The 12,570-nt window shown below is 44.0% G+C and overlaps 1 protein-coding gene across 1 annotated transcript in view; it reads left to right on the forward strand.

Annotated features, from left to right (window-relative positions):
• Nucleotides 1-83: 83 nt before the first annotated feature.
• The window catches only part of COLEC12 (collectin subfamily member 12), a 181,716-nt gene continuing 169,229 nt past the window's right edge, over nucleotides 84-12,570 (forward strand). Inside the window, exon 1 of the mRNA XM_024236061.3 lies at nucleotides 84-353. Within this exon, the coding sequence (XP_024091829.1) occupies nucleotides 347-353 (7 nt within the window). The 5' untranslated portion in view covers nucleotides 84-346. The remainder of the gene's footprint in view (nucleotides 354-12,570) is intronic.

Genomic DNA, 12,570 nt, shown 5'->3' on the forward strand with positions numbered 1-12,570 from the left:
GCAAGGGCAGGCGCTGGCCGAGGGCGGGGCGGACGCGGGAGGGCGCGAGAGGGGCGTGGGCGCGGCCGCCCGCTAGGCCTGGTCGGGCCAGGGGGAGGGGCGCTGGCGGGAGCGGCGCCTCCCGCCCTGGGAGAGCGGCGCGCGCGGCAGCCCCGCGGCAGCAGAGCGCCGAGCCGGGAGCGCGGGGAGCGCGGGCCGGCGGCGGCGAGGGAGGACTAGGGCGCAGACGGCCGGCGCGCGGCGCGGCTACCATGGGCGTGCAGTGAGCAGCCGCTCAGGACGACTTCCTCGGCTGCGCGGCGCTCGAGCGGAGCTCACTGGCTGGCGGTGCGTCCCCACGGTCACCATGAAAGGTAGGGCGGCGGCAGCTCCGCGGGGCTCTGGGCAGGGGGAACGGGCTTTGGGGCGCGCGGGAGGCGATGGAGGTGCCTCCCGCGCGAACTTTCCCTTGGGCTGCGGGCCCGGGGAGTCGGGGCTGCCAGGGCGCCGGGTTCGTGCGCGGACACTGGGGGCGCACCCGGCTCCCGGGTCAAGCACGGCTGGAGACCTCGAGGTTGGGATTTTGAAGCGCGCAAGTGTTCCCCTCCCCATCGCGTCTTTGCAAGTAGTTTGAAGCCCTAAGTCGTTGTTTACGGATTCCCGTTTCCAGCTTTTTAATTGAAAAAACATGCCGAGGAGAGTGGAGGCATCGCCATCCCTCCCGGTCGGTTTTCCACTCCGCAGCGCTCCCCACGCTCGCCCATTCCTCTCTCCTCCCGCCTCTAGCCGTTTCCCGGCCGGAGCAGTCCCGGCGCTGGCGGCCGGGTGTTTTCTCCGGGACTGGGGATATTCTCCGTGCGCCCTCGCCACATCTGGCAATGATTAGGTGCCCGAGGAGTTCAGCTGGCTCGGGAAGTGCATTTGGCATCTTTCTCCATCAGATTCACCGACTGGAAAATAGTTGCTCTCGGTTCCGCTTCCCTTCCACGTGCCCGCCTGTGGGGTGGGTGTGCCCACGTGTGTTCAGGGGTGACACACATCAGCCGGTTAGTCGCCCCCTGCGCGGTGTCCTCTGCAGGCCGGTTTATGGAAGTGTCAGATGTTATCGTACTTTAAAAAGAAGCACAAGAAGGACTGCGGGGCAGCCTTCTGTTTAGTGGAAACACGGAGATTTGTCAGCGGAATCCTGATTTATGTATGAGATAAATAATTGCAGCGGAGACATCAAAGAGTGGTTCAGGAATGGGCCCGCGTGGTGTTTACACAAGGCTTCGTGTGAGAGTTCCTGGTTCTGTGCTAGGGTAACACAGCCCTGCGCTGTCCCGGGCTGGGTGCGAAATGCCATCTGACCGCGGTGACCGAGCTTCCAGCCGCCAGAGACCTGGCGATGCAATCGCTTTGACTTGCCAGGGTTGCTGTCCGAGGGAGGCGCCCGGGAAGCCCCAAGGCCCTTGGAAAGTAACTTTTGGCTCTGGAAAGTTTTTTTTTTGAAGGGCAGCTCCCACTGAACTAACCGGAGCGATGATATCCTACCAATTCACTCCCTTTCCAAGGGCATTAGGTCTCCACGTCGGGAGACCTCGGGAAGGGAGGTGACTGATGGCCAGGTGAAAAGTGGTCTTCCCCAGGGAAAAAGAAACAAAAGACACGATACAACTGTCTACCTAGAGAATTTAAAAATGCAGTGGCTTGCTTTCCTTCTGTCTCCATCTCAGTTTCTCTTCCCTCATTTACATTCTAGGAAATACACACATTCCTTAGCTGGCTCTAATTGAGGAGACTCCCTAGAAAGGAAAGAATTTCACATGGCTAAAAGTTATCTGGGGCTCAGTTATCATTTTAGCCAGAAGTGAATCTTCTCTACTGGTCATTAAGACCAGTGGTTTTTAAAGCTTGGGAAGATAAGCCACCTACCCACTCCATCAGCTCCCACGTGGGTGGGTTCTTAAACCCTGAAACTTTTGTTATGCTTTTTACTGGGTAAAGGACCGCTATTGCACTTGAGACACTTTTCCACTTTACATTTGCACTGGAAAACATACCCAGAAGTCCTAAACACATTTTTGGAGAGATTTATGCTGCATTCTGGACCAGCTGGTGGCCTACCCGCTGTGGTCTAGCGCTGCCCAAAAAGCCCCATACACTTTCTGCCCCAGTCGGGGAGGTTGATGGAGGGACGGGACTGGTGAATCCCTGGGTACACTAATCATTTTGAAGGCCTCTTTTAAAAACGAAAATATTCCGGCGGGGCGCGGTGGCTCACACCTGTAATCCCAGCACTTTGGGAGGCCGAGGTGGGCAGATCACCCAAGGTCAGGAGTTCGAGACCAGCCTGGCCAACATTGTGAAATCCTGTCTCTACTAAAAATACAAAAAATTAGCTGGGCGTGGTGGCAGGCACCTGTAATCCCAGCTACTTGAGAGGCTGAGGCAGGAGAATCACTTGAACCCGGGAGATGGAGGTTGCAGTGAGCCGAGATCGAGCCATTGCACTTCAGCCTGGGTGACAAGAGCGAGACTCTGTCTCAAAAAAAAAAAAAAAAAAAAAAAAGAAAGAAAGAAAAAAAACATTCCATGAGAGTTTTGCCTACCAATTATTACCACGTGATGTGTATTTATTACATTTGTCTGAGTGGTGGGGTGGGGACGAGAGGGGCAGTAATAATTTTTTAGTACCTACCAAGTGCCAGCCACTGTACTATATACACTACAAACACATTGCAGTTAATCCTCTCAACAGCCCTGAGAGTAGATATTTCAATCCTAACAGTATAGGTATGAAAACTGAGTCTAGAAGAAATAGGAACTGGCAACTAGGAGGATAGGGTGGGCATCTAAAGACAAGCCTTGTCAGTTACCCCGTGTGGCTTGGAAGGCCCTAAGACACCAGATAGATAACCTCTGGTGAAGATGACTGGAAAAAAAAGTGAATCTGAGACAACTAACTAGCCAAGTAACCCGTAATTGGTGCTGTATCCAGGAAGAGGTGGAGCCAACCATTTGGACGTGAGGCTTTGGAAGCCTAGACAAAAAAGGAAAGCTGCTTTTACCAAGTGGAATTGTTTTGACCATTTGCCATAGGGAACCAACTAAAGGTTTTCCCCGGGTTCCTGATTACATGAAATAGTTGTTAACTCACCGTGCTTCAGAAAGCCAACATGATAGAAAGCAACGACAAGCCTTGTAAATTCTTAGAATAAACGTGTTAATCTAAAACATTCTTGGCCGGGTACAGTGGCTCATGCCTGTAATCCCAGCACTTTGGGAGGCTGAGGCAGGCGGATCACCATATAGTGAAACCAGCCTGGCTAACATGTAGTGAAACCCCGTCTCTACTAAAAAATACAAAAATTAGCTGGGCATGGTGGCGCATGCCTGTAGTCCCAGCTACTTGGGAAGCTGAGGCAGGAGAATAGCTTGAACCCGGGAGGTGGAGGTTGCAATGAGCCAAGATCGTGCCACTGCCCTTCAGCCCGGGTGACAGAAGCAAGACTCTGTCTCTCAAACACACACACACACACACACACACACACACACACACACACACACAGAAGCAAGACTCTGTCTCTCAAACACACACACACACACACACACACACACACACACACACACACACACACACACACACACACACACACACACACACACCCCATTCTTTAGCCAAATTGAAAATCAGTGGACACCATAGAAGTTAAAGAAGTTCATTTGCAAGAGCAAATATTCCTGTGCAAGTCAGATGCCTTTTTAGGGTACCAACGTGACTTTCTAATTCTGATGTTTAAACCTGGATATGGCCTTTGTAGTGACCGGGCTCTTGGAGTGTAATCCTGCATCTGCCAGTCAGTCACAGCGCCACCTATCTGTTGCATTCAGCAAACATCCATTTCCTCCATCCCTGGAGTCACAAGTACCAAAATAATGACATCATTATATATTACCCAGAAGAAAATTACTTTCCCCATTGCTGCAGTACTTGAAGTCTTCCAAACTGATTAAAACATGAAGTTTGTTTTAATTTATTTCCAATTTCATTTTCAATTAGCTGTACTACACCATCAATATCATGGCTTTTTGGATACATATTCACATTCTTGACGAAGGAATCTGACTCCTCTAGAGTTAGGTGTGTCGTTATTAAATCACATTCTTGGTTCTTAAAGTTGGGGATATTGGTTAGTTTCAGTGCAGCAGCACTTGTTGCCTGAGAGACAACCAAAAACAGCTGCCACCACCCGGGACCACAGAGTCCAAGCCAGTGTTATAATTTAACACAGAGAGGAGGCCGGTGCCATGAAAACACAGTGTTCAGCTGCTTATTTTTGTACTTTTGTGCATAAATATTTCTGAAATACAGTTTGGCAATAATATATTTAAAATATACTAGTAAGCAGTATACTTCTCCCGAAGTTTTTTGGGACTCACAGTCTTTTTGCTTTTTCAGTGTCTCTCTAAGATTTCTTGGTCTTAACTGGGATAAGCAAACAAGCCTATAAAGGCAATTGCATTTAACATTGAAAGAGTCATATTTTCTAAAGGAAAATGGAAACAAAATGAGACCTTTTTCCCTTCACTGATTGGTAATAGCGGCTGCCCTTCTCTGGGAGGCAAATTTACAATCTAATTATACTTTTGACTTTTCATTAGTTTGGGAATGCTTGACATTCTTAATCTGAGATTTAATTATTGCTAAGTATAGATCTTCTCTGTGGTCTCCTATGCAATTTCCCAGGGTTGTTCCAATGGCTCCAACCCTTTGCCATGTGGCTCATCCACTGATAATGGGGTGAATAGAAAAAGCTAGCCGATGATGGCTTTCAGGCTATGTCATAACAGAGTATCTCATTTTCCTACTAAATGCTTATTCTTATTATAATATTATTTCAAAACAACTCTTGCAACCACTGCCAAATAAAGTTAAATGGACCTTGAAGTATTAGCTTTCAAATGGGAAAATGGACATTTAAATTTTGTGATAGAAAATATGTTTCACCCTGGGTGAAACCAGCATGTGGGTAATCTCTCAGGGAGGCCAGCCTAACACAGACTTCCCTTTAATAATAGCTAACATTTATTGAGCACCTGCCATGCCAGGCATTATCATTTCCTCCATTTTGTGGTAGGAAAACTTAGGTTCAGAGAGGTTGTGTTACTTGTCTAAGGGTACCCAGCTAGTTGGTGGGGGGGATCAGTATTCAAGCTCAGACTGTCTGATTCCAGAATCACATGTGTAATCTCTAGCCCAGGCTCCCTCCTAGCTATGCCCTAATAATGCATTCAAGCCCTACATCTTTGTGAAGTCCTACTGTGTGCTGTCACACTCCACTAGATACTGGGTGAGCAAGGTAGACAAGGCGCTATCATCTGGGCTCGTAACTGTAATGACCTAGCATCAAAGGTCTGAAGGATTGATGTGTTCTTCAGTCAGCCACTGGAGGAGATGCTCTAAACTGGAGCTCTTGCAAAGATAAAGCAGATTCCAGGATTGCTTCCCTGTGTAGCTTATCTTCTGGGAGGTTTTGCTTACTGCTGATTGAATGAATGTGGATGGCCCACTGTAGCCACCAACTCTGAAAACAGCCCCTACACTTGTCTTACTAACAGGTTTGCATTGAGAAAATGAAATATTGTCAGAAGTGCCATTTTCATGAACAGACTGTAACCACCGGTGAGTGATCAGTAAAAATAATAATACTACTAAGTATTTTAAACCAGGAACAGGGAAGTATAGACATTTTTCATAGAAAGTTCATTCTTTACTGCTGACAACAGAGTTTCTAACCACACCAACCATCCAAACCTTAAGGGAAGTAACTTCTCAGTCAAGCAGTGATTTGATTTCTTTTTCAGTGCATGACATTTGAAAAACCAAAATCAGCATCATACCTTGAAAAGGTCCTGCTGATTGCTTAAGGGCATTTTGTAATTATACAGCAGTGAAAGCCAATATAAACATAAATTAGTAATCCCAAATTAAGATTCCAAAGAGATCCTAGGAGCTCTCTTAACTTCTGAATTTATCATGAATATTCCATCGATACTCTTAAAAATAGAAAAGAAATGCATTTTTCAGCATGGGAGGTTTAAAATGAAATACATTTATTGGACTTGGATATATTAAACATGACTCCTTTATGCTTCCTGAATGATGTGATGTTATACCTCAGTATCATGTGAGGTATTATTCACTAGCCTGTGATGTTGGATGTTTTACATTTGGTGTGAAAAACTCACTTGTTTCTGGCTCTGTGGAAGAAGCCACATTTATTTTGCCCCAGTCATTTTCTTATGACATAGAAATGTTAGGAAACTAGCTGATGTTTATAAAACAATTTATTATTCAAAGGCAAAACAGTCCCACTTTAAAGTAGATAACACATGCTTTAAAATATAACCATCTCATAAAATACAATTATGTTTAGTGATCCCAGGTGTTGAACCCAATCATTTCTGTGTGCTGGGCGAGGAGTGTGGGCTCTGAAACCAAGAGAGCCTGGTGACCTCAGGCAAGTCACTTAACCCCCTGGGCCCTCAGTTTCTTTATCAGTGTAATGAGGGACAACGATGGCATCTACCTGATGTTGTTTTAAGGATTAAATAGTTGTTTAGAATGGTGGCTAGTACGTAATAAGAACTCAAGTTGTTTTAGTAATTGTAATATTGTATTATAACCTGCTGCTTCCTCCCAGCAATAAGTTAATTGCCAATTATGAGCCATCTATGTTAATTTAATCAGTGATGTAGTTTAGACCATGAAGGCAAATGTTCAGTTCTGAAATGAAAGTAATTTTCAAATTGCAGATGTGTTAAAACAGACCTCAGGGATAGAAGGAGTGAGTTGTGCTCCACGTGGGGAAGTATTAGTATTGGTTGCATTCCAGCTGCCGTCACTGCTGTCATCGTAAAAAATGCAGGGACTATTCTCAAAGTGAAGTTTGTAATTGTAGTAATGAAACAGTTTTTCTATTTGTTATAGTAGTGGTAGAAAATTGATAAATATATGTAAGTATATTTAGATTACCTAGGAGCACTATTTTTTTTTAGTACTATTGCTCACGTGCCTACTGATGACATGATATTTTTAAAGATCTGTGTTTCAAATCCAGTGTCCAGTTTTATCCAGTAAGGATATGACATCAAGGAATCACAACATTAAACAAATTTGTCTCTAAATAAGTATTCGGACAGATGTATGTATATGTATGTTTTTAAACCATATGATGTCATGTCTGTTTCATCAGTAGTATTAATTTTCCATTAAGCTGTCATATTTCTGTTTTATTATTTATAATTGGGCCACCAAGTTCTAACTAGCTTTCATTTATTCTTTAAACAAATATTTAGTATGAACTTTCTGTGTGCAAGCCCCTCTAGAAATGCCAAATAAAATGAATAAAATGTAGCTTCTGTGCTTACAGAGCTTACAGTCTGGTAAACAAGACAAGACTTATGCGTAAACAACCGGAATCCAAAGTAGAGAGTAGAACATGCCCTATTTGAGGTTCAGATAATCTGGCTGAAGACAGTGACATTTTCATTTGCAGGAGAGATTTGAATTATAGTTCATATTTCAAATTACATTATATTTCATATCTTGAATTATATTTCGTATTACATTAATAAGGCAAGCAACATTAAAGAAAAATGTCTTAAAAGAGAGGAGGGCTGAGCCTGATGACTCGTACTTATAATTTCAGTGCTTTGGGAGGCCAAGATGGGAGGGTTGCTTGAGGCCAGGAGTTTGAGACCAGCCAGAGCAACATAGCAAGATCCTGTCTCCACAGAAAATTTAATGGTTGCGGTGGTGAGTGGCTATTCAACTGAGTGACAGTTGAATGAAAGGCTATAGTCCCAGCTACTTGGGAGAGTGAGGTGGGAGGATCCCTTGAGCAGTGGCACAGTCTTGGCTCACTGTAACCTCTGTCTCTTGGGTTTGAGTGATTCTTCTGCCTCAGCCTCCCAAGTAGCTGGGACTGATTACAGGTGCATGCCACCATGGCCAACTAATTTTTGTATGTTTTGTAGAGACAGGGTTTTGCTATGTTGCTCAGGCTTGTCTCGAACTCCTAGCCTCAAGTGATCCGCCCGCCTCAGCCTCCAAAGTGCTGGGATTACAGGCGTGAGCCACCATGCCTGACCTGAAATCTCGTAAGTGTGACATTTCAGTGTGGGAGGTGAGAGGAAACCAAATTCAGTCTTCTTGAACTGTGTCTCTTAAACTCAAAATGTTGGTCCAACATTTGTAAATAATTATAGTATATTGCTTTGGCATAATTGTTTAGATAATCTAAACAACATTAATGGATTTCAAAACAAAAAGATGTATCAGTGTTATTTTTAAACGAAAGACCTCTTTTTTTTTTTTTTGTCTCCAGAGAAATGGACAGCATTAGTTTTTCTTGCCAAATCACCCATGTATTTGAGGCCCTGCCAAGGCCCTTATTCAATTTAAGGCAGAGATTCAAGGCCTCATTCTGACTCTCTTATTAACATGATTAAAATGATTGGATGAGAATTTTCCTCATAGAAGAAAGGGAAGCACATCGCCTCCCCCATAATCACCTATGAATGATGGATGCAGATGTCAAGGTTTTGCATGTCGTATTTACTGATTACTTTCTAAGTTCTTGCAGTTGGTGGCTGTGGGGAAATCTGATTTAGCCCCCACTGCCAACTTAGGGGTAAAAGTAACAAAAACATCCTTTCTCAATTTTGTTAAACTGTAAAGGAAGGAATAGGGTACCCATGCCTCTTTATTCTAAAAGCAAGTATCTGCCGTTTTTACAAGCATCAGAATTGCAAGTTGTGCCAGAAATTGGAGTCATTTTATGTCTATAATTTTGACTTTTGACTTGAAAAAACTATGCAGTTGAATCAAAAGTGATCCCATTGCTGCAAAACAAATTCAGTAAGCAGCTGAGTAATCAATATGAATCTCCTGTGATACTTTAAAATAATCTACAAGTATTTAAACTGCTACAGATTCCTTCATCCATTTGGAGTGAGACAGTTGAATGAAAGGCCAATCTAATTACCCCCCGACAAAATATCCTGAACCTCAGATACTTTGTTACGCTGCACTGAGTTCATTCACCAGAAGAATACATAATAACTGTGTTCCAGAAATGCCAAGACTGGAAAAAGGAAACCATGCGGGGAGCCAGATAAAGGTTTACATTTGTAAAGCTATAAAACCAGGGCAAATATTACTGATACTGTGCTTAGGGACATATCAAGATTAAAGGACACCTTTCTTCAGTTTTTACAGCCCAAAATACATTAAGGTAAATTTTCATCAATATCAACCAGGTACTTCAGTGTCAATTTGCTGAAGCCCAAATAGAACCTGCAGCACACATTACTCTTTTGCTCATCAAGCTTTCCTGTTGGTCCTTCCCCCAAATAGTCACCTCAGAATGGAGTTTTGTGTCTTTTGAAGCCAGATGATTAAAGTCCTAGGATATTTATTTTGGACCTTAAGGCATAGTAGCTTTTACCACTGCCTCTGTCCTCTTACTTCAAAGAAAATTCATATTTATTAAGCAGATGGTATGTGTTGGATGTTTTCCATGTGTCAGTTCACATTTCCCTCCCCAAAATGTGTGAGATAGGAATCATTGGTTCCAGCTTATAGGGACTGAGAGGCAGACATGAGCTTATTGCTATTACAAGGTGGAGCCAGTCTTCAAACCTAGGTCTTTGAATTTCAAAGCCCAGACATTACCATTAATTCTATCAGCCTCTGGTGTTAGGAAAGAAGTCTTCCAGGATATCACAGCAACATCAAGGGGACATTCCAAATATTTAGCAACCCAGGTGACACACTATGGAAGCCACCGTTCCCGTATGAAAGCAACTCCTTGGAGCACACTGGTCAGTGGAGAGTGACTGTAGACTCAGGGGTCCTGATGGCACCAGTCATCTGGCCCCAGGGATACAGGGGCAAGGGCCTGCTACAGTGGGTGGTGGTGACAGTAGAAACACACAGGGACAGCTTGCAGAAATGCTCAGAGCAGAGGCTATTGTTCTTCAACCAGCTGGTTTGGAAGCACTTAAATATTTTAACAACCAGTGATACCATACCATTTTGTTCTAAGAGTAATGACAAATGTACAAGAGCTGGGAATGGATCCTGGTCTAAACACGATAGAGCAACCAACGGATGCTCATATGTAGACAGCGCCACTGGGCCGGCATGGAAGAGAAGTCTAACTTCAGCCTAGTCCCTGTCCACGGTCCTTCAGGCTGGCTCCTAAAAATGTCTGCATTTGCTATGATGTTCAGTTTGGCATTTGTTGGAAACCTGCTTTGTGTCAAGTATTGAAGGCTCTAGCTTCAAACTGCGTCTTCTGTGGTTTCAGGTTGAACTCCACCCTCTGGCTCTTTGGGGGCATTTTCTGGTTATCTGGTTATCAGTGCTGGTCATCTGTTGGACCTGAATGCTTTTATTTTTATCTGTCTGACTTTTCCATTCATATTATCTTATTTTGCTTGTTTTACATTATTTCTTATCAAAGTTAGAGATGTTTAAAGAGTCAGATAATGTTATCTTATTTCATATTATCTTATTTCATGTTATCTTATTCATATTATCTTATTTTGCTTGTTTTACATTATTTCTTATCAAAGTTAGAGATGTTTAAAGGGTCAGATAATGTCATAGGTTTCCTGAAATTCCTGAAATTCTGAAAAACAGCAGTTTCCTGCCCAGGCCACCTTCATTTCATTTTCCATTTCCCAGAGGTAACCTCTTGATAACTTTTTTACCATTTTCTTTTGGCATTTACCCTTCTTTCAGTTACCTGCTAATGCCTAAAAAACCATCCCCAAACCCTGTAGCTTAGAACAGCAGCTGGTTTTTTGCTCACGATTCTGCAATTCAGCCTGGACTGGACATGTGGCTGCCCTCAGGAGCCTGGAGAATCACTGCAGGTGGCCGGAATGGCTGAGGGCTCCCTGGCTGGTCTCACGTTTTCCCTGCTCTCATCCTCCAGTGATTGTCTGTTTCCAGGTGGCCTCTAATTCAGCAGGGGAGGTGAACTTTTCACGGGGCCACTGGCTGCCAAGAGTGTAGTCAGAAGCCGAAAGGCCTCTAAGGCAGGGGCCCTGGAGCCACCCACTCCCACTTCTGCCACATTCCATGGGACAGAGCAGGTCATGGGGCCTGCCCAGATTCCAGGGGAAGGAAGTGGACTTGCGCATGGAGGGCTGGAAGGAATTGCTGGTACTCCTTTATGACGATGATCTGCCGTGACCCCCGTATCTCTCCGTGACATGCTTATGGTGCTCTTGCTTCATTTTTTTTTTTCATCTTAGGCATTATATACAGACTTCCTTTTATAGCAGAAGAGGATTTTGTTCTCTTTCACATTTTACCTTCCCCTAACAACCCTCGCAGGTATCTCCTGTTCCTGTCCACCTTTCTAATACAGTTACAGCGTAATCCCAGATCCATATTCAGTGTTGACATTATTGTGACAATGTCATGAGATTCACAGCTGAGTCATATTTCTTGCATAGCTTTTTGTTTCCCCCCCACGAAGTTAATAATCCTCTTGCCATTTTAGCTCCTCATACATACATCATTCTTCATCTCCAAAGTCCCTTCTACTTTCCCAAATCTCTCCTCTGTGTGTTCAAACATATTAGGAATTCTTTCATTTCTATCTTCTCGAAGAAATCTTTCTGGAGCATTCTGACCAACTGAGGCTTAGAGTTAGGTTAGGATATATACACACAGACACACCCAGACGTGCACACACTCAGACACACGCACACATACTGGGTTTGTTGCTTATTTTAGTGCAATGCATTCTCCAATAACTTCCCGAGGCAAGTGTGTGTGGGAAGTACATTTTTGGGGATTCTGCTGGTCTGCAAAGGTCTTTATGTTACCCCCTCATTGAATTGAGAGCATTCTATATTGGAAGTAATTTATCCTTAGAATTTCGAAAGCACTGCTGTATTTACTTTAGCTTCCAACTTTGCTGCTAAATGTGAAGCTGATCTTTTTTTCTTTGTAAAATTCTTATAAATGATCTATTTTTTTTCTCTGTCTGGAAGCTTTTAGGATTTTATTTTTGTCTTCAGTGTTCTGAAATTTTTGATGATAAGCCTTGAAGTGGCTTTCTTTCCTTTCTTTGTTCTAGGCAGTGATGGGCCCATTCATACTGGAAACTCATGTCCTTCAATGCTGGGAAATGTGGTTCACTTACTCCTCCAGTGCTTCCGTCCCTCTGTTCTTTTTCCAGGAAACACCTGTTGTATGAACATTGGACCCTCTAAATTGATTTTCTTTTCTTTTTTTTTTCTTTTTTTTGAAACAGAGTCTTGCTCTGTCGCCTAGGCTGGAGTGCAGTGACACAATCTCAGCTCATTGCAACCTCTGCCTCCCAGGTTCAAGCAATTCTCCTGCCTCAGCCTCCCGAGTAGCTGGTATTACAGGTGCACACCAGCACGCCCAGCTAATTTTTGTATTTTTAGTAGAGACGGGGTTTTACCATGTTGGCCAGGCTGGTCTCGAACTCCTGACCTCAGGTGATCCGCCTGCCTTGACCTCCCAAAGTGCTGGGATTCTGGGCTGCAAAGTGATCC

This window comes from Pongo abelii, chromosome 17 (assembly GCF_028885655.2).
Source record: "Pongo abelii isolate AG06213 chromosome 17, NHGRI_mPonAbe1-v2.0_pri, whole genome shotgun sequence".
Taxonomy (NCBI): Eukaryota; Metazoa; Chordata; class Mammalia; order Primates; family Hominidae; genus Pongo; species Pongo abelii.